General features: G+C 48.3%; 2 protein-coding genes across 2 annotated transcripts in view; both read left to right on the top strand.

Annotated features, from left to right (window-relative positions):
• CWC25 (CWC25 spliceosome associated protein homolog) overlaps positions 1-13,250 on the top strand; it is a 22,756-nt gene extending 9,506 nt beyond the window's left edge. The window contains exons 3-10 of the mRNA XM_002916807.4: positions 249-485; positions 2,982-3,051; positions 3,681-3,808; positions 4,485-4,548; positions 5,155-5,366; positions 5,762-5,860; positions 11,124-11,285; positions 11,783-13,250. Of these exons, the coding sequence (XP_002916853.2) occupies positions 249-485; positions 2,982-3,051; positions 3,681-3,808; positions 4,485-4,548; positions 5,155-5,366; positions 5,762-5,860; positions 11,124-11,285; positions 11,783-11,897 (1,087 nt within the window). The 3' untranslated portion in view covers positions 11,898-13,250. The remainder of the gene's footprint in view (positions 1-248; positions 486-2,981; positions 3,052-3,680; positions 3,809-4,484; positions 4,549-5,154; positions 5,367-5,761; positions 5,861-11,123; positions 11,286-11,782) is intronic.
• An 847-nt stretch (positions 13,251-14,097) lies between these two features.
• The window catches only part of PIP4K2B (phosphatidylinositol-5-phosphate 4-kinase type 2 beta), a 26,946-nt gene continuing 14,029 nt past the window's right edge, over positions 14,098-27,014 (top strand). Inside the window, exons 1-2 of the mRNA XM_034640027.1 lie at positions 14,098-14,115; positions 24,373-24,470. Coding sequence (XP_034495918.1) covers positions 24,406-24,470 — 65 coding nt within the window. The 5' untranslated portion in view covers positions 14,098-14,115; positions 24,373-24,405. The remainder of the gene's footprint in view (positions 14,116-24,372; positions 24,471-27,014) is intronic.

The raw sequence follows: 27,014 nt of genomic DNA, 5'->3' as shown, positions 1-27,014 counted from the left end.
GGATACTTTCTCCACATAAATGACGTTAAGTGCGTGGAAACAATCTCTTGACTGAGTGGTGAGCCCCGTGCCGACAAGCGCCGTGTCTGCTCGTGTGCCATGTGGAGCGCAGTGCTCAGCCCCTGCGAGGTGCCTGGAGAACGAGGCCCGCTCCCACAGCTGGAGTCCTCTTCCCTCGTGTTCAGGTTGTACGTGTAGGTCGGCAAGAGTCTACATTTCTTTCTATTGTGTTTTTTGTCTTAAACCAGGAAAAAAGAAGAAAAATTGGACTGGATGTATCAGGGTCCTGGCGGGATGGTGAACCGCGACGAGTACTTGCTGGGGCGCCCCATTGACAAGTACGTTTTTGAGAAGATGGAGGAGAAGGAGGCAGGCTGTTCTTCGGAGACAGGACTACTCCCAGGCTCTATTTTTGCCCCTTCTGGTGCCAATTCCCTTCTTGACATGGCCAGCAAAATCCGGGAGGACCCACTCTTCATCATCAGGTGCTGATGGCGGGCTGGGAAGGGTTCTGTTTTCAGAGTTGCTTGGCTTCACAGTTCGTTTCCTCTTGGCTTTTGTCTGCCCTGTAAAAGGATTGTCTCCATTTGGTTTCCCTGATGTTGGGAAGGGGGATCCATCAAGGGTGTCTTATCTAGGCCATGTGATAAGAGATGCCAAGTGGACCAGACCAGACCAGACCAGACCAGATTATTCTTTTACCCTTGGCCCTTGAACAAAAATAGGAGTTAGAAGCAAGGTGAGAAAGGCTGGCAGCTTCCTGGGAATTTGGGGCTATGTATAGAGCAGGATAGGTGGGTGAGCAGGCCTTCTACCCCCCCAACCCTTGTACAGCAGAACCCTTTAAAAAGAAACTTTAGAATCTTCCTTAAAACCCTAATATATAATGTCAAAGGAGAGTTGCATTTTGGGTGCCAACTCTTACTGCGCGTATTAATTTTTTTGCTTTAATTTGCAGCATTTTATTTCAAGTGTATAGGGTTGAACATCGAAAAACATTTGTCATTTATATTTCTAATTTCGAAAAAAATTTAAAGTTGTTTACGTAGTAAAGGTATTACATAGGTGTATGTAAAGATACTGTGTATGTATATGCAAATATTTTCTCCCATTTTGTTAGCTTCTTAATTAGTTAGATCGTGGTAAGTAAAACATAACATTTATAATCTTAACCATGAGTAAGTGTGCAGCCCAGTGGCAGTAAGTACCTTCCCCCTGTCAGGCAGCCATCAGCACCACCCATCTTGGGGAGGTTTTCATCTTGCAAAATGGAAACTCTTTACCCGTGAAACAGGAAGTCCACATTTCCCTCTCCCCCAGCCCCTGGGAACCACCATTCTGCTTTCTGTGTCTGTGAGTTTGGCTACTCTAGGAACCTCACATCAGTGAGATCACACCGTAATTATCTTTTTGTGGGACTGGCTTATTTCACTCAGCATAAGGTCTTCACAGGTTCATCCATATTGTAGCATGTATCAGAATTTCCTTCCCCTTTTTTTTTTTTTGGAGACTTTATTTATTTATTTTAGAGAATGTGTGCGGGCAGGGGGCAGGGACAGAGGGAGAGAGAGAGAGCCTCAAGCAGACTCCCTGCTGAGTGGGGAGCCCAACGAGGAGCTCAATCCCGAGACCCGAGCCCAAATCAAGAGTCAGTCACTCAGCTAATTGAGCCACCTGGGCGCCCCTCCTTCCTTTTTAAGGCTGAATAATACTCCACTGTATACATTCTGTTTGTCTCTTCATCTGTCAATGGACATTTGGGTTATTTCCTTTTGGCTATTGTGAATAATGTTGCTCTGGACATTGATGTATAAATATTATGCATATTATAAACTCCTTTTTTTTTTACCTACTTATATATAGCAACTATCTTTCTATGTCACTAACTGTGTTTCTGTAATACTATTTTTTATGTCGACATTGTGTGGATATATCATAATTTATTTATTGATACTCTCTTACTGGGCCCTAACTTTTTTCCAAATTTTCATTGTTATAATATGGACAGCTTTGTAGGGACCTTCCTGGATTATGTCCTAACAGTAACAAATTCTTAAGGATTTATAAGATTAAAGAGCACGCAGGCTGTGATAAGTGTTGCCAAATTGTCTTCCATCTTCCATGTAGGCTGACCAATGTACCCTCATGAGCAATAAATGAGAGTAAGACTTTTTTTTTTTAAGGATTTTATTTATTCATTTATTTGACAGAGAAAGAGAGAACACAAGTAGGGGGAGTGGCAGGCAGAGGGAGAAGCAGACTCCGCACTGAGCAGGGAGCCTGATGTGGGGCTTGAGCCCAGGACCTGGGATCGTGACCTGAGCCAAAGGCAGACACATAACTGACTGAGCCACCCAGGCTCCTTGACTTTTTTTTTCTTTTTTATTATTTTATTTATTTTAGAGAGGTGGGGAAGGGGCAGTGGGAGAGAGAGAATCTCAAGCAGATTCCCCACTGAGTGCGGAGCCTGACACAAGGCTCTATCTATCTCATGACCCTGCGATCACAGCCTGAGCTGAAATCAAGAGTTGGATGCTCAGCTGACTGAGCCACCCTGACGCCCTGAGAGTAAGACTTCTTGAAAGAGGAATCCACTCTCTTTATGTCCCAGCTGGTTTTCGTGCTAAACAGTGGAGGTAACCTGGAAATGCTGCAACCCGTTGGTACACAGGAGGACACCCATGTACTTGACCAGCTGGGAAGCCCCGAGCATAAAGCCTAATAAGGAACAGCCCACACTCACTCTTTTGTACGACAGGAAACCCGTGTGGCCTTGCCCCCCAATATTCAGTCCCTTCTGCATAGTTGAGGAAGAAGCCCAAAGGCTTCCACACCATCATGCAGCTTTCCACACAGAGCCTGTCTGTGTGCATCTGAAAAAGAGGTTGCTGTGTAGACTTGTGGAGAATGGAGTGAATGACCTAATCCTCTTGCCAAAAGAGAGTCATGGTTTTTATCATTTCCTTTTTTTTTTTCCCTAGGAAGAAGGAGGAGGAGAAAAAAAGAGAGGTGTTGAATAATCCTGTGAAAATGAAGAAAATCAAAGAATTGGTAAGTAGTGTATCAAATAAGCATTATGAGGATCTTGTAGCTACTTAACGTGAGAACTTCTCTCATTTCACTCTCACCTTATGAGCAGGAAGACAGAATGATTTCCTCTTTTATGTTGTTTGGTTGGAAAAGCACCATGTGGTGTCGGTGTTTTTAGAAATTAGGAGTATGGGACATGCCCCTGAAGTCCTGATCATAACAGTGTGTTCGGGAGATCATGTGCTGTTGAGCCTCTAGGGCCCATTTATCATTCACATGACGTACCACGTGATCGTGCCTTGGCTTAGTTGGATAGGAAAATGTAGAACTCGAGCTTGCAGTCCCCGGTTGCTCTCAGTGGAGGTGGAGTTCTTTTGACAGATTGGAAATTCCGAGGCATTGGTTCTGGGGATGGTTTACAAACACCGATTCCTAGCCCCGCCCACCAGAGATTCCGTTCCATAGTGGGGGGGGGGAGGGGTGTTTGTGCACTGCCGGGGTTAACACTTGCCCCCTCCTGTTGACAGGGAGGCCCTGCTAGCATCCTGGACCCCTGACGCCCCAGAGGCATAGTCAGGTAGTTTGTGCATGAACCAGGCCCCTCAGGGGTCTCCGTGATCTTGCGTGGCTATGTTCTGGCTGTTTTCTAGTTGCAAATGAGTCTGGAAAAAAAGGAGAAGAAGAAAAAGAAGGAGAAGAAAAAGAAGCACAAGAAACATAAGCACAGAAGCTCCAGTAGCGATGGCTTCAGTAGCGAGGATGAGCGCGGCCGGGGGAGGTGAGCGTGTGGAGGCGGGCCTCCCTCGTTGACTCATTCACTCATTCACTCATTCATTCTCCACATAGTCACGGGCGCTGGCTCAGTGCTGGGAACCGCCGGGCACTGGGGTTTCAGGGGTGAGCACTCGCACGTGGGCCCCATGCCCGCAGAACTTGCCACCCAGCACCCGTGTTCATTGGCGGTCTCGGCCCGGCGCCTCACAGCTGACCATGGCTTTGTAGGTCTTAGCGTAGATGTCCTAGATATGACTGTCATCTCTGCTTGTGACTCCTCAAAGACGGAAGAGGATTTTATGTTGCCTCCTTCTTCTTCTTCTTTTTTTTAATGCATTAATGGGCCCATCTGGGCCCATTCTGTGTGTCTTCTCTGTGGGAGCAGTGAGCATTGTCACTGCTGACTCACTTTTAGTCCCTGGAATAGCAGCACGAGGTGAGAGGAGAACGTGTTCAGGCGTTGGGGCTGCAGAGCGAGGCCCACGGGTTTTCACAGGAAACACACGACTGTGCTGATGCGCCCGCCAGCAGAGACCGTGCAAATACACAGCCACGCTGCGGGGTGACAACGCAAGGGGGAAAGGGCACGTTTGACACGGGAAGCATGCTTCAGCCCGAGAGATTGAACCTGGACCTGTATGCATTTTCTTTTTCAATGAATGTGTATTTTAATCGCTTAGATCTCAAAAGAAGATGGCAGATTCTTCCCCTGTGCTGTCCAAAGCCCCTGGATACGGTTTACAGGTAAGGATGTGATGGTGGGCTGTGGAATATGTCCACTTGAGAGCCTGTTTGAACAGAGAGCATTTCTAGCAGCCAGTCAGACCTCACGAGGGAAGAAGGGAGTCTGGGCCGCCAGGGTCAGGGCTGTTGGGGAGCTGGTCCATTCCTTATCCCCGAGCCTATCCACCTCTGAGCAGACAGCGTGAACCACCAGCGGGGCCTGCGGGCATGCTGCCTCTCCCTCTGCAGATAATTTCCATGAAGTACAGGCATTTTAAGCTTCCCGGTTGATGACTTTTGACAGTCGGACATCCCTCTAGATTCCTTTCTTCCTTAGTAGGTTTAACCTTAGGTCCCAGTCTCTGTGCCCTGTCTCTTGCTCCTGCCGAGGCTGCGGTGAAGAGTCCAGGCAGTGCCGGTGGCTGGCGGGGTCCATTCTCTGAGGGGATTCTGCAGAGAACTGCTAAGTTTGAGTGCTTCTCTGTGGTAACTGTGTGATGGGCTCGGTACGCCAGGTTGGCTTCTTCCAGAACCTCAGCGCTCATTCATTTCCTTGTTTCACCACATCTTCGTCTGAGCTGGAGAGTCTCCTACAAACACCTCTTCTTCCTTTCCTTGATGCTACAGATCAGGGACTCCTGCCATAGCCAGAGGGTGCAGAGTTCTGTGATTGCCAAGCAAAAGGGAATGCACAGGTTGAAGAATTATTCCAGGTCCAGAAGCTCCTCCCACTCACCTCCCAGACATGCCAACAAGAAGAGCTCCCGAGAAGCAGGGTCCCGGGACAGGAGTTCTCGATCCCCAGGCAGAAGGTCACGGTCCCCGAGGCCAAGCAAACCGTGAGTGTGGGCATTCACTGGGAAATGGCCTGTAAATGTGGGCGCTGTTCACAGCAGGTGTTTGCTTTTACTCATGTCTGTTCATTAATTTTTCCAAATGTCTTTGCTTTATTTCCTTTATATTGTTTGTCATCCCCCCCCGCCGCCACCTCAATGTAAAGCTCAGACCCCTAGAACTACATATTTATATATGTGGAATCTTTGGAGTGAGTTGAATACCAAATCTTACGTATCTTTATGTGTTTGCTTTTCTTCCACTTCTGCCCTCTGTTCTCTTCAATTTGGATTATAGTTCTAAGCCTGTTAGCTTTTCTCCCATCATTTGAGGGACATGATAAAAAGCCCCTGTATTGAAATGGCTTTTCTTCTCTCTGGCCTATGTGTGTCTGTCACAGGCACAACTCTAAGGTCAACAGGAGAGACAGAGGCCGAACTAAGAGCCCGTCGCCTAAAAAAGAGATCTACCAGAGGCGGCATGCTCCCGGATACACCAGGTGAGTCAGGGGCCCCGGATGTGAACTGCAGACTCCGCGGGCCTGAGTCTAGGTGTGGCTCAAACCAGGGCAAGTGGATAATCCACGTCACCTTTTTTTTTTTTTTTTTTTTTTTTGCGCCAAACCAGCTTTTATTCTTCCTGTCACCTTTTAACAGTCTGTCCCGCCTCCTTTCCCTGCAAGGCACATGGAAAGGACCAAGTATTAGTTTTAACTTAACGAACAATTGAGTAAGTGACTGTTTCTGGACGTCTGTAAGCATGTTAATTCTCACAGAGAATTCCACAGAGAAGCTTTTCTTGGGAGAGAGTTCCTTTCCTGAGGCATCAGCTGAGGGGGAAGCAGGGTGCTCTCGTTGAGGGCAGACACCCTAAGATGGACTGTGTGTTGGAGTTGGGTGTGGAGTGGGTCAGACAGCACTGGGGCGTGCCGCCCTGGGACTTGAGGGGAGCCAGCTGTGCCCACGAAAGATTGTCCCTCGGGGTCTCACTTGGTCTTCATAGAAGTTGAGAAGAGATGAGCAACTTTTGTGAACTTCCTTTTACTGCCCAAACAAATGGGCTGCACGGTAGAATCATCTGGGAAGCTTAAAAAAACTCCATTACCTGGCTGCACCCCAGCCCTATTACATCATCATCCTCTGGGGGTGGGCCTAGACATCAGTGTTTTTCAAGTTCCCCGGGGATTTCGACAGGCAGCCAACATTGAGAACCACTGGAAGTCTGCACCACTCTTGTATTCACTATGTTCAAAAGGAGGCAGACCCCGCAGGTCCCTTTTAACTCTTGATTGCCCTATTCCCTGTTTCTAAGGAACAGAAACTTTTTTAGAAGTTTTAATCTTGGCTGACAACTTTCTAAAATAGGTTCTATGTTTTCCGGCCTTCCCAGACAGAGTATGTTATGTAGAAGTTATTCTTTTACTGGGGACAGTTTTTCAGCTGGGCTGGAAGTCATGCTGCTCCGCGGGTCAGTGCCCATGAGTGTATTTGTTTCTGTGCTTTAAGGCTCTTGGTCAGCGTGTGACTGTGCTTTTTCAGATCCTGCTTTGTTTTTCTGTCTCTTTTGCCACCTGCCAACACGTTAGTTTGTCTTACTTTATCAGCCTTTCTTATCCCCCTTAGAATTTGTGTTGAGTTTTGTGATCTGAATGGGTCAGAGTCCTCAAGACCTCTTTGTCCCAGGAGTAAAAGCACAGAAACTTCAACGCATGGATTTTGTGGTCTCATTATCTGTTTTGGTTTGGTGTTCCAGGTGGTCGGCATGGTTTTATGTAATTAAGATACTGGTGAATTAAGACAAAAAGAGAGGGGGCGCCTGGGTGGCACAGCGGTTAAGCGTCTGCCTTCGGCTCAGGGCGTGATCCCGGCGTTCTGGGCGAGCCCCACATCAGGCTCTTCAGCTATGAGCCTGCTTCTTCCTCTCCCACTCCCCCTGCTTGTGTTCCCTCTCTCTCTGGCTGTCTCTATCTCTGTCGAATAAATAAATAAAATCTTTAAAAAAAAAAAAAGACAAAAAGAGAGAAACNAAAAGACTAAAAAGAGAGAAACTTTGGCTATAATTGAGAAATTTGTGAGAATTTTTAAATGTGTGCATTTCCTTTTGTATGTTTTCATTGGTGATCTATGACGACTTTCTTAACAGCTGAAAAGATGAAGCTTCTCTTTTGCTGTAAGATGTTCAATTTAAAGCAATTTGGGGGGCGCCTGAGTGGCTCAGTTGGTTAAGCATCTGTCTCTTGATTTCAGCTCAGGCCACGGTCTCACAGTTTTGAGATCAAGCCCCACGTAGCGGGGACATGCTCAACGGGGAGTCTGCTTGAGCTTCTCTCTGTCTCTCTCCCTCTGCCCTTCTCCCCGCTTGTGTGCTCTCTCTCTGTCAAAATAAATAAAATCTCTTTTTAAAAAAAGCAGCTTGGGGGCACCTGGGTGGCTGAGTTGGTTGAATATCTGCCTTTGGCTCAGGTCATGATCCCAGAGTCCTGGGATCGAGCCCTGCATCAGGCTTCCTGCTCAGCGGGGAGTCTGCTTCTCCCTCTCCCTCTGCCCCTCCCCACTGCTCCTGCTCTCTCTCTCAAGTAAATAAATAAAATCTGGCCGCCTGGGTGGCTCAGTCAGTTGGGTGTCTGCCTTCGGCTCAGGTCGTGGTCCCGGGGTCGTGGAATCGAGCCCCACATCGGGCTCCCTGCTCAGTGGGGAGCCTGCTTCTCCCTGTCTTCCTCCCCACCCCAGCTTGTGCTCTCTCTTGCTCTCTCTCTGTCTCTCCCCCACAAAATGAATAGAGAAAATCTTTAAAAAAAAAAGAAAAAGTAAATAAAATCTTAAAAAAAAAAAAAACAGGGGTGGCTAGGTGGCTCAGTCGTTAGGTGTCTGCCTTCAGCTCAGGTCATGATTCCAGGGTCCTGGGATCTAGCCCCATATCGGGCTCCCTGCTCAGCAGGAAGCCTGCTTCTCCCTCTTCCACTACCCCTGCTTGTGTTCCCTCTCTCGCTATGTCTGTCTCTTTATAAATAAATAAAATCTTAAAACAAAAACAAAAACAAACAATTTTTATGGGATAAGACTTATTTTTTCTTCCTTTTTTTTTAGAAGCTTTTTTTTTTTTAAATTTTTATTTATTTATTTGACACAGAGAGAGAGGCGGGCAGAGGGAGAGGGAGAAGTAGGCTCCCCACTAAGCAGAGAGCCCGATGTGGGGCTTGATACCAGGACCCTGGACTCAGCACCTCGAACCCAAGAGTCAGGCACTCAGCAGACTGAGACGCCCAGGTGCCCTCTCCCTAATTTCTTTTTTTTTTTTTTTTTTTTAAGATTTTTTATTTATTTATTCGACAGAGAGAGACAGCCAGCGAGAGAGGGAACACAAGCAGGGGGAGTGGGAGAGGAAGAAGCAGGCTCATAGCAGAGGAGCCTGATGTGGGGCTCGATCCCACGACGCCGGGATCACGCCCTGAGCCGAAGGCAGACGCTTAACCGCTGTGCCACCCAGGCGCCCCTCTCCCTAATTTCTAAGAGCTCTTTTATGTTCTGATTGTTCCATTTTAAAAACCTTTCTCATTTTATTGATGTAATATCTTTCATTACCTCTGACTGTAAACTTTTAAAAAGTTTTGTGCTTTATCTTTATCAGTTCCCTTTCCCTTTGGTGTCTTTCTTGTGAGAGGCTTTCCTGAAATGTTTGGTGATACTTCACTGTATGTTCATATGTAAGAATAAGGAATTAAAGCTGGGATCACTGTATTGTATTGGGGCAGGGCTTGTCTACTGGTGGGAGGTTGGGTTTGAACTGGTTTTTAGCTGGGGACACTCATGTCAGTATCTTTGGTTTTTTTGTCAGGAACCATTAAATTTCTTCTTCTTTTTAAAAAAATTTTATTTATTTATATGACAGAGAAAGAGAGAAGGCACAAGCAGGGGGAGCAGCAGGAAGAGGGTGAAGCAGGCTCCCCATTGAGCAGAGAGCACGACGTGGGGCTTGATCCCAGGACCGAGCTGAAGGCAGATTCTTAACTGACTGAGACACCCAAGCGCCCCCGGAACCATTAAATTTCTACATGAGAGCGGTGCCTGGGTGGCTTAGTTGGTTGAGTGCCTGACTCTTGGTTTCAGCTTGGGTCGTGATCATGGGGTTGTGGGATTGAGCCCCGTGCTGGGCTCTAGACTCAGCGGGGAGTCTGCTGGAGATTCTCTCCCTTTCCCTCTGCTCTCATTCTCTTTCTCTCTCTCAAATAAATAAATAAATCTTTAAAAAATTTTTTTCTATAGAAGGAAAACACCCTCCAGCTGCCTGACCAATGGCTCTAACTTTGGCTGTTGGCACTTTGGGAGACATTATTTTCAGCCCTGGTGGCCCGCCAGCTCCCTTTGCTATGCCTGATGCACTTGCAACTTCTGATTTCCTGTCTGGCTTAGTTCTTCAGAAACTACAAGAAGGGTCTCCCGTCTGGAGGGTCTCCTGTCAATGTTTGGGAGAACAATCACTGGCTTCCCCAAGTTAGGCATGAGGACCCAGGGTGTCTTAATTGCTTCTCATACAGACTTTAAATCAGTCCCTTTGTTTTCAGCTTTACCACCATCCTCCACTCGGGGCCTGCAGTCTCTGAGCCTTTCCTGGATTTTACTTCTGATTAGCATCGGGCACTTGAAGGGATTGAGTTTTCTCTAATCTGTAAAAAGTAGTTACCAACCCTTCATCCACTTCCATCTTTGAACAGTTTTAAACATTTCTTTTTCTTTTCTTTTTTTTTAAAAGATTTTATTTATTTATTCGACAGAGACAGAGACAGCCAGCGAGAGAGGGAACACAAGCATGGGGAGTGGGAGAGGAAGAAGCAGGCTCATAGTGGAGGAGCCTGATGTGGGGCTCGATCCCATAACGCTGGGATCACGCCCTGAGCCGAAGGCAGACGCTTAACCACTGTGCCACCCAGGCGCCCCCAGTTTTTAAACATTTCTTATCCATTGTCCTCTCCTCTCCTATTCTCTTTGTGGTTTTATGTATTTTATTTAGTGGGGTTTTTGAAGGGGAGCATTGTCATTTCACTATAGACAACTAAATGTCAAGTTTTAGTGTTTTAAGTTTCTGTCTCAAAATTGAGCTTCACTCCCTAATGCGACTCCACCAATTATTTTTCCTCTTAAAGGGGATCTTTTAAACGGGCATATCACACCCATTTGAGAAGCAGTGGATTTGGATTTCTGACATTGTTAAATAGTGACTGAGCTGGTTCATCACCTCCTCCTCTTAGTCTGACTTCATTTGCAGTGAGTGCCAGGAAAGAAGACCTACCTATTACTCTCTGAGGTTAAGGTGAATTGACTTGAACTTCAGGCATCTGGCTTCTAGCTTTTTCCTAAAGCGGTGTACTCCTGGGCTATGTCCATGAATTTCTAAGCATTTCCAGTGGGTAGATGGTAGAGGTCAACAGCCACATGGCTAACAGTCCTGTGTTCCTCAATGAGTTGTTGAGCAAACAATTGGAATATTTTGTATTTAATGTTTAGAATAGTCAATCACTCCAGAGATTATTGAGAGAGAGTATGGAATCCTTCACTACAAGTCTGAAATTTGGATGAAGCCACCTGCCCAAGATAATTAGGAAGGAAGGAAACTCAGGCTGAGTGTGGCCCTGGGTTGGGCATTTCCACAGAGAGAACAGGATGGTGGAGAACCTGAGGTCGTACCTGATTTCTGTTCTCCCTGTAAGTGTTTGGTTTTTTGGTGGGAGAGAAGTAGACCTGATAGGATGGTTTCTGTGTTAACAGAAAGCTCTCATCAGAGGAACTAGAGCGAAAACGTCAAGAGATGATGGAAAATGCCAAGTGGCGGGAGGAAGAGAGGCTGAACATCCTCAAGAGGCATGCTGAGGATGACGAACGGGAGCAGAGGCTGGAGACGCTGGGCTCCCGGGATGGCAAGTTTATCCAGTGAGTGCACCTTCCTGCTGCTGAACGGCTTTCATGGCTGTGGTCCCGAGGAGGCAGCTGATTCATTCATTGTGTTCCTGGTGTTTCCGTGTCTGTGCAGTGAGAACGGGGAGATCAGCCTCTGAGCCACCTTTGTTACGACTCCCAGCATCTAGCTAGACAGTGGGATATTTTTGATTTGAAGGAAGGAGAAGTGAATTGGTATTTTCATTGAATCTCCTTGCCTTCCACTGAAATAAGAACTCATGGCTCAGGAGGCCTTTTTCCAATGAGGCTTTACTTGGTTTCCAAAACAGGTAACTTTTCCGTGATGGACGTTGGTTTAACAAATTGAGTTCCAGATGGAGTCCACTCCGAAGTTACCTACATGGGCTTAAAAGAGCTTGGGTTTCTACATCTGCTTTATGGCTGGCAGCCTGTTTCTTCTAATTCCGCCAAGTAGTTGACAGTTGACAGATACTCGTTACTCACATTATTTTCCTGTCTTCTCTTCTCAGCCGCATGAAGCTGGAGAGCGCATCTACTTCCTCCCTGGAGGATAGGGTGAAACGGAACATCTACTCTCTACAGAGAACCTCAATGGCTCTGGAGAAGAACTTTATGAAAAGATGAAAGCTATCCCCTCTCTTGCTGGTTTTCCTGAATTTTCCAGGGAGGCTGCTGATCCCTTAAAAATTCTCTTTATAAGAGTTCAAGTGACTTCTTGCACAGTTGTCAAACCACCACTGTTCAAAGTGACTGCCCTCCGCGATTCCTGAAATAGCTTACTTCCTTCGAGAGCCAGTGTGATGCACTTTATGGGACCCTCAGTAACTTTTGCTGAGTGCCTTGTAGGTTTTAGTGGGTGAGCACTGGACACTGTAGGTGTGAGCACTCATCCTGCTCTGGAAGGCTGTTTCCTGTGGTCATGATGCTTACTATGCCACTTTCTTCCCCGCTGTGAGAACTGTGTGCCTCAGTGTAAACCGGACCCTGCAGAAACCTCTCTCTGCAGTCACCCAGATAGATTGTGCTTAGTGGGGTAAATGAACATTTACTTGATTTAGTAGATAATGTGACAGAATGATGTCACCTTAGGGCAGAACCAGTGGGGTGACAAAGAATCTGGAAGGGAAACAATCCAAAAAAGCACTAAATGAGCTGTTGAACTATACGGACTATTTTTTGAACTGTAAAAGTGTAGTGTGTATGTGTATAAATGTATAATTTTTACATGCTTTTTAAAAAGTTAGCTTTGTGAGAACATCTTGTTTGGTGACTTTACTATATAAATGGAATCATATTGTATCTTGTTACCGAGTAATACAGTAAGGCAGGTCAGCTTTATTTTTCCCCTCTGCATCCGGCTAGTTTAGAAGGAGCCTGGGTTTGTAGATAGGATCCAGGGTATCTATCCTTTTACACTGCTTACAGGCTCCCGTGTGGGCAGTGCAGGGGTGAAGTCAAATGATTTTAGGAGTCAGGACCAAATTACCAGTGTGCTCCCACCCTGGGTCTTAAAAGAAAATAAAATGGAAGCTGTTTTATTTCATGGCTTCCTTTTAATCATGTAGTAATCTTATTACAATTCTAGATTTTCAGGAGTTTGCTACTATTTTTTAGTCAGGTATTAAAAACCCCAAAAACTCATGGGACCAGTCTCCTGCCTTTACTCCTTTCCCTTTTCTATTCTGTTACCAGAAGCCCTCATGTGACCCATGAACTCCTTAGGCCCTCTTGACCCACACATTAGCTGGGCTAGTTCCTTGTTCTGCTAATCCCTAATTCTGCTTAAAACGAATTTGGATTTATATTTTTTGCACTTTTGATCCCAGGCACTGTAATACTTAAAATCCAGCCTTTCCCCAGAGAGACAGTAACAAACACTTGTTATTCATTTAATCACCTCATCCTGCTTCTCTATGCTAATTATGTCTTTTATTTTATTACTTGGTAATAAAGGCTCCATTTATTTTTGTAACTGTTTAAAGAGCAAGCATGCGCTGTGTACCGAGTTTACGAATTCCCATACAGAACAATACTGACCCGTAATTTGTGTCGAATGTTTGGAGATCCTTCTTCCGAGAGGAATTATGTAACAAAGCGTGGGCAGTTCACTCAAAGATGTCATGAAGTGAGCCGGAGAATAAGATGATTATGATTCTCTGCTGTAGGATAGGTGTCTTAAGGTGCCGCCTGTCTCTTAACTCGACCCTTTGAAAGGAGGAGGCTAAGCAGCAGGTGGGTGGGTGAGGGACCCATTCATAAAACCCAGGCCTCACGGCCCGCTGCTCTCATTGGCCCCGGGGGAAAGGGGCGTGACCCGCGGGTGGAGCTCGCTCCAGGCCCAGGGGAGTGGGAAGATCCACGCTTGGGTGGAGCGAGGGGGCGTTCCTCGGTTTTCCCGGCAGGACTTCCTTTTCCCCTTGCTGGGTTCCTCCTCTCTCCCCCGGGGTGGGATGGTACGTCCCATCCTCCTCGCATTCCCGCCCCTCCTCTCCTCCAGAGCCTGGGCGCCGCCGCCATCTTGGCACGTCAGGTTGAGGGAAAGAGCCAAACCCTGGCTTTGGGGGGGGGTGCCGGACAGGGGGACCCTCCCGCGGTAGACGGCGAGCCCTACCCCCAGCCCTCCTCCCCTCTCTGTTCCGGTGTGGGGCTCTGAGGCGTCCCGAGGCCAGCCCGGTTCCTGTCAGACCCGGGAAGGAGGGGCGGGTGAGGCGGCCGCTGCCTCCCCGGGACGGGCGCTACCACCCGGGCGGGGAGGACAGCGCCTGGTGACGGCGGGGCGGCGGCGGCGCCCGGGGGCGGGGCGGAGCGAGCCGGCTGGCTCNTGTGGGGGGTGAACCACACGGTAACCAGCTCCCCCGCGCGCGCCCCTCCGAGCGCGGCCCCGCGCGCTCCCACGCCCCCCCGCAGGCCGGGCCCTCGCCCCGCGGGCCCTGCCGGGGACGCCCGCAGCCCCTCGCCAAGCCACTTGCACGCCCACCCCACCCTTGCACGCCGTCCCGGCCGGGTGTGCCCCGCGCGAGGCCTGGTGTCTCCGACGGTGGTATGCCGTCGCCCCCTCCCTTCCCTCCAGCCCCTCTAGCTTCCTGCGTCTGGCTTGCTCGCTTCGGGCAGTCCCTGGAGCTCAGGGGGAAGGCCTGGGTGCGGCGGAGTCGCTTTCATCCCCTCACCCTGTTTGTTGCATGTGTTTTCCCCCTTGTTCCTTTAACCGGCTGCCAGCTCCCTGTCCAGTTGACAGAGCAAGTGGCATTGGCCTGCCTGAATATTCCTCTATTACTGGTTATTTGGTTGTTGCGACTGCTTAAAGTTTCCCATCCTCCAGACCTCCTCACCCTGACTATGGAAATCCTCCCTGGGTTTCCTTTTTTTCTTCTTGAACAAGATGTATCAACTGGAGAAGCACAGGCTTCCTTGAACCACAGACACTTTACCAGGGTCTTCCTGGGTTAGGGAGAAGAGAGAATGTAACCATTTGAGAGAAGGGGAGGCCTGATTATAAGGAAGACTATTCATAGTAGAAATAATGTCTTCCTGCATTTTCCTATGGTGTTCATGTCAAAGACGTTGACTTCTCTTTTATTGAGCTTTCTGTTGTACGGTCATGAACGGTGCGATAATGGTCGCAGGTTAGGATGAGAGGGCGGTCCCCTGGACTCTTGGGGTGCTTTAAGATTGTCCTATCAGAAAGTTGGAGCCCAGCATTCCTGCTTGAGCTGGAGGACTTTGTTTGTGCCCTGTTTAGGGTCTTTCTTTTTGCTTTTCCAACTACTTGCTCCTTGCCTTCTGACCATTTGCACTGTGAGTCCCTACACCAGGAATGAGCAGAGGAAGTAAAAGGAACCTGAAACACCCAACTTCACCAACTCCCAAGTTTGGAACGAGGAAGATGAAGCTGTTGGCTTGGGTTTCCTGTGAACTTCAGTTCTTTAGGCACCCTGACTTTTCAGAGCACTTGAAATTCCCCACAAGATCAAATGATGACAAGGGGTCTGGGGCAAGCAAGACTTTTTGCTTTGCTTTGGTAGAGGAGCAGACCTCTGGAGAGGGTTGGCTGGAGATCGATGAACCTTAGTCTGAGCCGGGGTTTTAGATCTTTATATCTAATACAGAAAAGTGCAGGTGTATGGAGAAGTCTGTTGGTGTTTTGGTCTTGGGCAGGTTACTGTTCTCAGTAATCTCCCTCAGGTGAGGGTCCTGGCCAGGGTAGGGGAGTAGCACTGGTTTAATGCCCAGACCCCTGGAGGCTGCTTTGGGCCAGTAGTCCAGCAGACTTTTTTTCTCCTGCTTCCTGTTGCCTCAGGGGTCATCTGACAACATTGCAAGGGAAACTGGGTCATCAAAATGTAGACCTTGTGTCTCTGTCTGGAAGTCAATCCTTGATTTTGTCCTACCGCCTGCTTCTCACTAGAAAGCATCCTGTCTTACATAGAGGATTGGTGGAGATTCTTAGGGCTCCTACCTTGGAATATTGCAGCTAACTACTTTGGGTCCCTTATTTTATACACGCAGAAATGGAGGCCCCAGGGTGGAGGATTAGCTCACTCGTGGCCACAGCAGAAGATGCAGCTCATTGCCCAGCACCCCAGGCTGTGTTATTCGGTGGCGGTGCTTGAATGGCAGGTCTCGCCTTCTGTGCCTCCTGTTCCTTAGTCCGTTTCTCAGCCAAGTGCCAGGATAGGTGGGGATGATGGTCTTGTTAGAGAACCTGAATGTGTGTATGCTCGGGTGGGTGTGCCTGTGCCCGCCAGCTCCCGCGAGTGTGTGTGATGTTGGGTGTTCTGATAGGCAGGCAGTGAGGCTGCCCGGATGTGGGCCTCTGCATGGCAGAGGGACAGGCATCTGTGAGTCTTACTTTCTTTGACTAGGCAGTCACCCTCTTTCTTTGCTAACTTGAAGAAAAGTTTGAGGGCTAGCTGGAAAGGCGTTGATGTTAAGCAAGACCTACAGTTCTGGGTGCAATGAGGGGGTGCCTCAGGGGACAGGCACTGGCACCACTCCCTGGACAGGGCAAGCTGCACAGCTCATTTGGTCCCAAGCGTTAGCGCTTCATCTGGGCCCGTGGTGAGGTCTAGTACTTTTGGATTCCCATCTGGGAAATGGAGGCATCTCCCCGGAAGAAGAGTGGTATAAAATATTGCAGTTCTCTAGGGAGTCAGGACCACACAGTTTTTGGTGGATCGCACGCCTTTCCTGAGGGGTGTCTTCCTTCAGAAGCCCGCTTTTGTACTTTTTGCAATCTGAGGCTTCAGATACCATATTTCTTTGATTCTTTAGTTTCTCACCCCTTTAGGCGTTTAGGGCATGATTGTCTATGGCTGATGGTGGGTGGGTATGTCTTTATGGAGAGCCTAAGTCAGTTACTCTCTCCTGAGGTGGTTTATCTACTTCCAGTTGGAAAAAGAGAGGTTTTTGAGCTCGGTATTGTCACGGGAGCTCCTCTCCCGGACAAGAGATGGAGCCCATGGACTTTGTGGAGGGAAACTGCAGGAAACAGGGAAAAAAGTCCGAAGACTTTGGATCTGGGGCGCCTGGCTGGTCAGTCGGTGGAGCACACGGCTACTGATCTCGGTGTCGCGAGTTTGAGCCCCATGTTGGGTGTAGCGCTTACTGAAACAAGTAAAACTTTAAGAAAAAGAAGACAACTTTAGATCCGTCAGGGGAGAACTAGCAAAGAGAGAACACCAGTGTTTTAGCGGGTGAAATACGGTTTAGAGGCTCTGGAGTTAGAGAAGGGATTGCCTCGGAGAGGGGTATGGAGACCAGAGGAGGCAGACCTGGCTTGAGGACCTGTTGGCCGTTTTAGGAACCAGGTAAGCTTCACTCAGGTGATTGCAAGGATTAGGAGCGTTGGCGGTAACTATATTTAACCATATAGGAACCCGCTAGACCGTTCTTCAAAATAACCACACTATTGTACATTTCCACCAGCAGGGTGTGGGGGGTTCCAGTTTCTCCACATCCTTGGCAACACTTGTAATTGTCTTTTTTATCACAGCCACCCTGGTGGGTGCGAAGTGTTAGCTCATTGTGATTATGATTTGTGTTTCCTTGATAACTAATGGTGTTGAGTATCTTTTCATGTGCTTATTGGCCATTTATATATTTTCTTTTTTTTTTTTTTAAAGATTTTATCTATTTATTTGACAAAGAGAGAGCGAAAGCACAAGGTGGGGGGAGGACAGAGGGAGAAGGAGAAGCAGGCTTCCTGCTGAGCAGGGAGCCAGACATGGGGCTCCATCCCAGGACTCTGGGATCATGACCCAAGCCAAAGGCAGATGCTCAACTGACTGAGCCACCCAGGCGCCCTGGCCATTTATATATTTTAATCATAGAAATGTCTGTGAAGATCTTTGTCCGTTTTTTAAAAACATTTTTGCCCATTTTTAATTTGGGTTGTCTTTTCATTGTTGACTTACAAGAGTTCTATTTTTTGAGAGAGAGAGCGAGCTTGGGGGGGAGGGGGGAGGGGAGATGTGGCAGGGTGGAGGGCAGAGGGAGAAGGAGAGGGAGAAGCAGACTCCCTGCTAAGCAGTCAGGGAGTCAGGGAGTGCGATGCGAGGCTTGACCCCCACACCCTGAGATCATGACCTGAGCTGCAGGCAGAGGCTTAACTGACTGAGCCCCCCGCCGGCGCCCCCTTGATTTATGTTTTCTTTATATATTTTAGGTACAAGTCACTTATCAGTTATATGATTTGCAAGTATTTCTCCCATTCTTTGGATTATCTTTTACACTTTCTTGATGGTATCTTTTGAAGCTCAGGTTTTTAATTTTGATTAAGTACAATTCTTTGTTTGCCTGCACTTTTGGTGTCATATCTCAGAAGGCTTTGCCTCATGCAAGGTCATGAAAATTTACTCCTATATTTTCTTCTAAGAAAAACTCTCATAGTTATTTTTTTTTTTTTAGATTTTATTTATTTATGGAGAGAGAGCCAGAGAGCATGAGTTGGGTGGGGAGGAGCAGAGGGAGAGGGAGAAGCAGATTCCCCGATGAGCAGAGAGCCTGACATGGGGCTCGATCCCAGGACCCTGAGATCATGACCTGAGCCAAAGGCAGACACTTAACCGAATGAGGCTCCCAGCTGCCCCAAACTCTGTCACTTCTAGCTCCTACATGTTGGTCTGTAATCCATTTTGAATTAATTTTTGTGTATGGTGTAAGGAACAGATTCATTCTTAAGTCTGCTCAGTTCGCTCCCACACTCCACCCCCATGCTGTCCATGCATTTTCTTTGCTTAATGCAGACCCAGAACCTCTTTTACCTGCCTTTTTCTCTTGCTCTGCGACTTTAAAAATCTTTAGTAAATATTCCTGCTCTAGTGGGGCCTTTGGATAAACTTGCCCTTTGCCAGGACTTTCCACCTCACGGACAACAGGAAGAGAAGAAAAACCATGGTGTGAAAAAATAGGAATAAGCATAGGAGTGAATCAGTTGGCACCCGTGGCTCTGTTCTTGCCCTTTTCCTCTCTGGTTTGAGGTCTTGCTTGGACTTCCGTGGTCTTGGGGTTTTTCAACACATTATGTTTTCTGATGGCGGCAGGTAACCCCTGATTGTCTGTGGTAGCCAGCCTACTGCTGAGCCACCCACGGAACTGCAGAACACGTCAGGAAACCTGCATGCCCTGCCCATGCCTCCTGCGTTCCTGTGAAGGTCACACAGGGAAGTAGAGGCTTCTGGAATCAGAAGTTCAGCAGACTAGAACTAGTGACTGAGTTTTCATCTCCAGTAGGATCAGTGTAGAATGAATTCTCTGCTCCTAAATTTCTCACTTGGCCAGTTTAGCCTCCTTATTATTTATGCTGATGGCTCCTGGAGTTAATCGTGTGGATAATCCAGCAACCACTTACGGGATGTGAGCTGCAGCAGATTTCCCATCGAATACGTTGTATTTAGCATGGTACTTGAATGAATATGCATTCCGCAAGTGCACTTGTGCTGAAGGGAAGGGGGGGGTCGGCCCAGGATTGTGCTAGATGGTAGAGGACAGGCACATCTTCCTGCAACATTGCTTTATCATGACTTTTCATGCTTCCAAACTTGTAGTTACTCCCCTTTGTCTACCAAATAAAGTTTCTTCTTCTCTTCCTGCTACTTAAGCCTCTTTACAGGGCGCCTGGGTGGCTCAGTAGGTTAAGCATCTGCTTTCGGCTCAGCTCATGATCCCAGGGTTCTGGGATCGAGTTCCGCGTCAGGCTCCTTGCTCAGCAAGGGGCCTGCTTCTCCCCCTCCCTCTACCCCTCCCCAGTGCTTGTGCTCTCTCTCGCTCTTACTCTCTCAAATAAATAAATAAATAAATAAAATCTTTAAAAAAAGACTCAACCGTCTGGTCTTAGCCTCCATAGCCAACTTTAACCTTTGTTCTCACCCTTCAGACCTTGAGTCTTTGGCATGGTCACAGCAGCTTTGCTGTCTCTTTTCTCTTTATCCTGGTGTTAGTCATACTTCCAGTCCCCTTCTTCTAGCCATCTGTCCCTCTAGCCAACATTTATTGTGTACCTACTATATGCCAGTCATCGTGCTAGGGGCATAAGCATGGATAAGATAGTCTCTTCCTTCTAGGGGCTCACAATCTCGTGGGAAACTGAAACATGTAAGCAAACAGTTACCCAAGTGAGTGTACTATTTGGGGTATAAAGATGCGCAGAGGAATGAGTAATTAGTTCAGCCTGGGGAAGACAGGGTAGCTCTCACAGAGGAAGTGTCATTTAGCCAGATATTGGATGATTCTCTTAGCTTTATCCTTTCTTCTATTCCTGCTGCCACAGTCTGTCACCTGAACTATTATAGTGGCCCCATAAATGGTCTTACTGCTTCTTATTTTTGCCTTTTCCAATCCTTGCTTGATTTTGATTCCAGGATGCCTTTCTTTAGCACCCCTTTGATCATGTAAATTCCCAGATTTGAACCCAAGAGCATTTCCCATTTCCTGCGCAGTCAAGTCCAGATTTTTATAGTGGACAAATCTAAGTTCAAGTCCAGACTCTGCCCCTTATTATAGCTTTGGAACTTCTTTTCCTTTTCTATAAAATGAACAAAACCACTTTCCTTGCCGATTATTAGGAGAGAGGCAAGGAAGGGGGAATACTTCCTTAGTCAAGGTCGCTATCCAGAAGAAGACTCACACTGCAGCGTATGCAGAGCCAAGGTGTGGGTACCAGACAGACCCAGGAGCGAATCCTGACCCTGCGCATCCTGTCTGTGTGACCTTGAGCAAGGTATCCTGGACTTCTTTTACAAAATCAGATTCATAACAGTTTATGTGGCAATTAAAGATTAGAAATAATAGCACAGAATATGTGATATCTATGATATCTATAATAATAGAAATCCCCAGCCACTTCTAGGTAGTCAATACAAAGAAGCAGCTGTTAATTATTAATATTGATAACAGGCTAGGCCATTCACCTCTCTTCCTGTGTTCTCTCCATCCACTCCTTAGTACTTTTTTTTTTTTAAGATTTTATTTATTTGTTTGACAGAGAGAGAGACAGCCAGAGAGAGGGAACACAAGCAGGGGGAGCGGGAGAGGAAGAAGCAGGCTCCCAGCAGAGGAGCCTGATGTGAGGCTCGATCCCAGACTGCCGGGATCACGCCCTGAGCTGAAGGCAGACGCTTAACGACTGAGCCACCCAGGCGCCCCAACTCCTTAGTACTTCTGTTCTACCCCGCCACCCTCCAGACTGCCCCCACACNTGAGGCTCGATCCCAGACTGCCGGGATCACGCCCTGAGCCGAAGGCAGACGCTTAACGACTGAGCCACCCAGGCGCCCCAACTCCTTAGTACTTCTGTTCTACCCCGCCACCCTCCAGACTGCCCCCACACACCGTACTTAAGCTGAGCAGTATACTTTTACAACTCTGAGGCTTGGTTCTGACTGTGGCCACTGCCTGGGATTCCCTTCCTCTGATTTTTTATTTATTTTATTTTTTATTTTTTTGAGAACTGCCATGCTAGGCCTTTCTCCCATGTATTTATTTCTCTTCAGCTTCCTCTAGCAAGAGGTTGACTCCCACCGCCAGGCAACACCAGTTTCTTCATCTGTTTGTCCCCCTCCCTTTCTTTATAACTCCATAGCACTCATCGCGTGGTATCCTTTGCCGTCTGTTTTCCCAGCTGCACAGAGCCTGTGTCCTCTCAGTTTTGTCTCCCCTGCTCTGGCCCTGTCCTGGCGTATATCGTAAGGCCCTCAATATACTGAGTAGAAGTAAACTGAATAGGAGTTTGGTGGCATCTGAGCCAGGTCAGGAAAGGCCTTCAGTGCCAGGCTAAGGAGGTAAAACTTTACCCTGAGGTTAGTGAGGAGCCATGGGCCAGCTTAAGTGGGGGTGTAACACGATCTTGTCGTAGGTCCCTCCAGTGTCAAGTGCTCTTGGCAATAGCAGGAGAGGCATGAGGTGCCCTGTTTCTAGCCTGTTGTGGGAGGGCCAGGATCTTTGTGACCGTATTAACCTCACCCTCGGAGCCTCTGCTGTTCTTGATGTCGCTGTCCCTGTATTTGCACTACTGGTATACCACTTGACTTTGAGTTTCTCTGTGTCATTTGTTCATCTCATCTCCCCAGTAAGAGGATAAGCCTCCTACTCTTCTTGTGAGTGCAGTGTGCACCCTCCCACTACGTGCACCCCCCCCAACATAAAGTGAAGTGTGTAGTAGTATCTTAGTAAGTGCTTGTCAACTGAAATTGAATAGAACTCTCTGGGGCTATAAAATTTAACACAACTTAAAAAAAAATAGTACAGCTAATCCCTAGAGTGAATCATCTGCATGGTGCCCAGTGGAAATGAGGGGTGAGCCTACATAGTTCATATGTATGGATTGTTCACCAAAAATACTGTCAGAAGTTTCCTGCTATTGGGTTGTGTAGTCAAGAAGAGAGATGAAGGGAGAACTAAAAACTGGCCAACTTACAACCCTTCAAAGTAGGCTGAACCAGAAGTTACAGAGAATTAACGAATAAAGCATTCTTGAATAGCTCCCGTTAAAAAAATTCACCCTGGCCTGGCATCGCTGACACTGTCAGGCAAAGGCTTCAGTCTTTTCTAGTTGTCCCAGCATCAAGCCTTGGCCTTGGCACCAAGTCTGGGTTTTAGACTAACGCAGAATCAATGAGTAGTACGTCCTGGAACATTCTGGTATAAAACCATGCTCTTTGAGCCAGTGCGGTGTGTTCTGTCTAGTGTGGAGGATGAACTAGGAAGGGTAGGGTGACGCAGGAGCCGTGAACTTCTTCAGCTTCCGAGCCAAGCAATATATGCCAGGAAAAAGGAAGTGGGACAGCTCCCATGAATTGTTTCTGTTGGCAGGAAAACCAGGAAGTGGAATGGTTTCCTCCATAGGCACACACTTCACAATCAGGTTCTCTTGTGAGCACCCCCTGGAATGGGAGCTGGTGTGGCTTTTGACGTGTGGCTGGTAAACCGGTGGGTATCGCAGACCTGGGTGCTGGGGATTTTCAGTGACCAGTTTGATGAATTTCGACAAATGTATATTTGGTCATGTAATTATCACCCCAAAAAATATACAGAACATTTCTGTCGCCCCAGAACACACCTCTCATGTCCCTTTACAGTCCGCTGCCCCCAGCCAACCCAGGCAGTCTCTTACTGGATTTCTCTTACTGTAGATTCTCGTTCTAGGATTTCATATAAATGTACTCATACAGGATATACTCTGGTTTCTAGGCCCATCAGGTTTTGCCAGCAGTTTATGAAGTCCCTGCCCCACTGCCAACTTCTGCTGATACCCTGCACCCCCTTCCCCAGACATCTGTGTGCCTGTGCCTGCCTTCATTTCCCCAGGAGCAAATTAGGTTTTTCACTGATTCTAGGAAAGTGTGGTTCCCTAGCCCAGATACTGCGTTAACTCAGACTTCTTCCAGCCTCTGACATTTCTACATAAAAAAGGTTTGGAGCATGAAAGGGGCAGCAAATTAAATGCTGTTTCCCCCCATTTATGCTCCTAATGAGTCTCGGTTATTCCCTCTCTGCCACATGGGCCTCATTGAGATAATAGGATTTGCAAGAAAAGTCTCTGGGAGACATAAGGCTGTGCGTCCCCTCCCCCCCATCCATTAAGGCAGACCTAGGGTTTCCTCTGTAAATCTTGAATGCATTAATGGCCGCTGGGTTGAGGGTCAAATGTCAAATACCCGCTGTGAAGGAGAGGACATCTGTGGCTAATTAGACCACTAATTGGCTAAGCTGGGGACAGAGGACAGGGTGCGCTCTTGTGCCAGTGGGAAGCCAGCTCCCTGTCAGCTTCCAGCTCCCTGAAGGGGGCTGAAAGCCAATGTGAAGGTTTGTTTGCAGTGGGGGGAAGGCACCCTTCCCCTTCTTGTCCAGTTCAGCCTAAGGCAGGACGTGGCCTGAGGAGCTGGCCCTGTTTTAATCAGAAGGGGAAGAACGAGCCAGTGGCCAGATGCCTACCTCTTCTTTTCACTTTAAATTTAATCCTTTTCTCTGGAGATGAGTTACACATCCACATAAACTCATCCAGCTTTTTTCCTGCCCCCACCCAACATCTTGAATGACCCATGTTTTCTGTGAGGATGTTAAACGGCCTCTGTACCCACATAGGTTGTGTGATGTTTATTCATTGATCCACTTACTGCTACATTTGACAAATATTTATATAGTACCTGCCGTATGCACATCATGGGGCCAAGCACCGTGGAACCTCTAGAGACCAGTTAGATCAGTAATCGGGTCTTGCCTCAGTTATAGTCTAGCGAGCTTGCGAGGTTGATAAGCATTAACTACAATGTGAGGGAGGCTGTGTGACGGCCAAAGGACGGGTACAGACACTACTTCAGGAATTCCAGAGTGAGAGAGAACATTTATGGTCTAGAGAATCACGGAGAGCTTCATGGAGTAGGTGCCTTTTGAGCTGGAACTTATCACGTGCGGAGAATTTCAATAGGTGAAGATGAGGTTGGGAACTTTGAAGAGAAGAGCAGAAATAAAGACGAGGAGGGAATCCACAGACATGTTTTTGGCGAGATGGTGGCATTCACGTTGTAGCATCTTGTGTCTTTGAGGCAGGTGGCCTCCTGGCTGAGAACCTCACTTTCCCCCTTACTTTCCCCTTGCGTTGCAGATCAATGAGCTGAGCAATGTCCCTGTGCCTGTCATGCTAATGCCAGATGACTTCAAAGCATACAGCAAGATCAAGGTGGACAACCATCTCTTCAATAAGTAAGTGGCCTCCTGAGCGGGCTCAGGTTTTGTGGGCAGCCCTTTCCCTCGAGACAGAGAGCTTCTGAAAACTCGCGTGTGGCAGTGCCAAGCCGGCACCTGGCAGGGTGTGACAGCGACACCTGGATCGCCCCACTGACAAACTGGCTAGGAAAATGCATTCATTATATGCCTCTCCCTTTGTGTCATTCTGTCATCTCCTTTGCCTGCCTCCAGGGTCCCTCCTGGCGTGTGGCCCGGCCCTGGGTGATTCATCTCGGACCAGGTTAGGTAGCAGTGAGTGGCTCATGAGCTGCGGGGTTTAGTGTGCGGCTGACAGCAGTGGCCCTATCTTGATCTCCGTCTGAGGCAAGAAGCTGCCAGACGTGTTCCTGGCCCCGGATGTAGCCACGCTCTGCTCCCTCCCGACAGGGACGGGCATGTGAGCTACAGGCTGAGTGTGGTGCCTGAGGGCGCCATCCGCAGTAATTCCTCCCACTTTTGTTCATTGTGGCCTCTGGGACAAACGCTGGTCTCTGAAGGGCATCTCAGAGTTGGAGCAGCCGTCTCATCTGGTGCAGGGTGGGGCCTGCTCTAAGCCCTTGGGAGGCCTTGCTTTCTCAGCCCACCGTGGGCCACCCCGCAAAGCGCTTGCTGCCCACCCCCTCCTTTCTGCACTCGCATCCCGGTGCCACCTTCCATGGCCCCTCACCATTGCCAGACTGTTAGCCTGGAGGGGAAGCTGGGTTTGAAAATATCCCTTAGTGGCTTCCTAACATCGTATTCTAGAAGCCATCTGTCTTCAGAGCTAAGCGGCCACCCATTTAGAAGAAGGACTTCTGCTCTGCTCTCCCACCACTACCACACTTCACTTCACTGGGTTTTCCACACCTCGAGCAGTTCTGTAGGGTGTCTTGCCGATTCAGCCAATACCGTCTACCTGGACTTAGCATCGGGTCCCACAGGCTCAGTCCCACAAAGCTGCCCCCCTGTATTCAGATACCAGTCGCAAGTCTAGGTCGTCACCTGTGTTAATGACCAGCCTGCTGTGGGTCCCACATTCCCATGACCCTCTCCCTTGGGTGGGTTAATTTGCTAGAGCGGCTCACAGAACCTGGGAAAACAGTTTATTCACTCAGCTGCAGAACGACCTCTCCGGGTGTGCCACCCTCCCCACACCTGCACCTGTCCAGCAGCCTCCAGCTCCTGAGCCGTCCCTTCATCGTGAAGGCCTGATCGAGGGATCATCGGCAATCGGTGATAAGTTCAGCCTCCAGCCCCTCTCCCCTCTCTGTAGGTCAGGGGAGTGGGACTGAATGTTCCAACCCACTCATCCTGGTTGTTTCCCCTGGCAACCAGCACCCATCCTTTGAGGCTTTCCAAAAGTCACTTTTTTTTTTTTTAAGTAGGCTCCACGCTCAGTGTGGAGCCCAGCGCGCGGCTTCAACTCACGACCCTGAGATCAAGACCTGAGCTGAGATGAAGAGGTGGACGCTTAACCGACTGAGCCACCCAGGCTCTCACCACCTCAAAAGTCACATTATTCACATAAACTCGGACGTAGTTGAAAGGGGCTTGTTATGAATAAAAAAAGACATTTTTATTGCTCTTATGACTTCAGAAATTCCAAGGGTTCTAGTTGCTCTGTGCCTGAAACAGGAATGAAGACCACATATCTATTTCTTACTGTATCACAATATCACACCCCCCAAGGAAGGAGAGGCAGCCCTTGGCCCTGAGGCAGGAAAGGGGGTGGCTGTGTTGCAGGGTTCAGGGCTCTGGAAGGGGCATCGCACCACAGCCTATTTTGGGGCCCACGGCCTCTGGTGGAGTTCCGCCACCTTGATATCTTGGCCTGAAGCAGAGCATCCCATCTCTTCTTTTATCTTTCTTTATTCCTTTTGTCCTTTCAACAACTATTGATGGGCTAATTGTTAGATTATGGTGCCGTTTACTAGGAGAAGGGGACAGGAGGCAGAGGAGACCCCTGACTTCATGAGAAGCCATGCTGTTTATTCCCTCGAAGTATGTCATCCTGGAGTGTAGTCAGGGGCACGTATTTCTCAAAGGGAGATCCCAAGCAAGGGGACCATTGTAAAGATGGGGGATTTGGAGGAGACCTCCCTTCACAGCCATTCTCTCCCCTCCTTGGAGTCTGTGGCTTACTGACCAGGGAGTGGGAAGGGTGGAGATTGGTGCCAGCAACCCACAGACAAGGCTTCCTGGAAAGACGGGACCCCAGTCAATTGACTGAGGACCTCTTCAATCCAAAGCACACTCGTCCTCTACCCCGAGGGAAGCCCAGGGTTTCCTGGACGTAACCATCTCAGGACGTGTTGATAGAAGTGTCCTCAGAGGACAGGGTCCCTTGGTTGGGAAAGGCCTCTCCTTTTAGCCTTCAGACTGCCAGCCGCCTCACCTGGGGCAGAGGGGGGGAGACCCCGTCTCGCTTCTCGGCAGGTGAGATGTTTTCCCTTAGCTGTACGATTTGTCAAACGAGAACATACACTCAGAAAAAGTACACAAATCATAAGGATACAACTCGACTCATTTTTACAAAATGAA

Source organism: Ailuropoda melanoleuca, chromosome 13 (genome assembly GCF_002007445.2).
Source record: "Ailuropoda melanoleuca isolate Jingjing chromosome 13, ASM200744v2, whole genome shotgun sequence".
NCBI classification, from domain to species: Eukaryota; Metazoa; Chordata; class Mammalia; order Carnivora; family Ursidae; genus Ailuropoda; species Ailuropoda melanoleuca.
The sequence above is the reverse complement of the archived record's forward strand: the minus strand, read 5'-3'. Positions and strand labels throughout refer to the sequence as shown.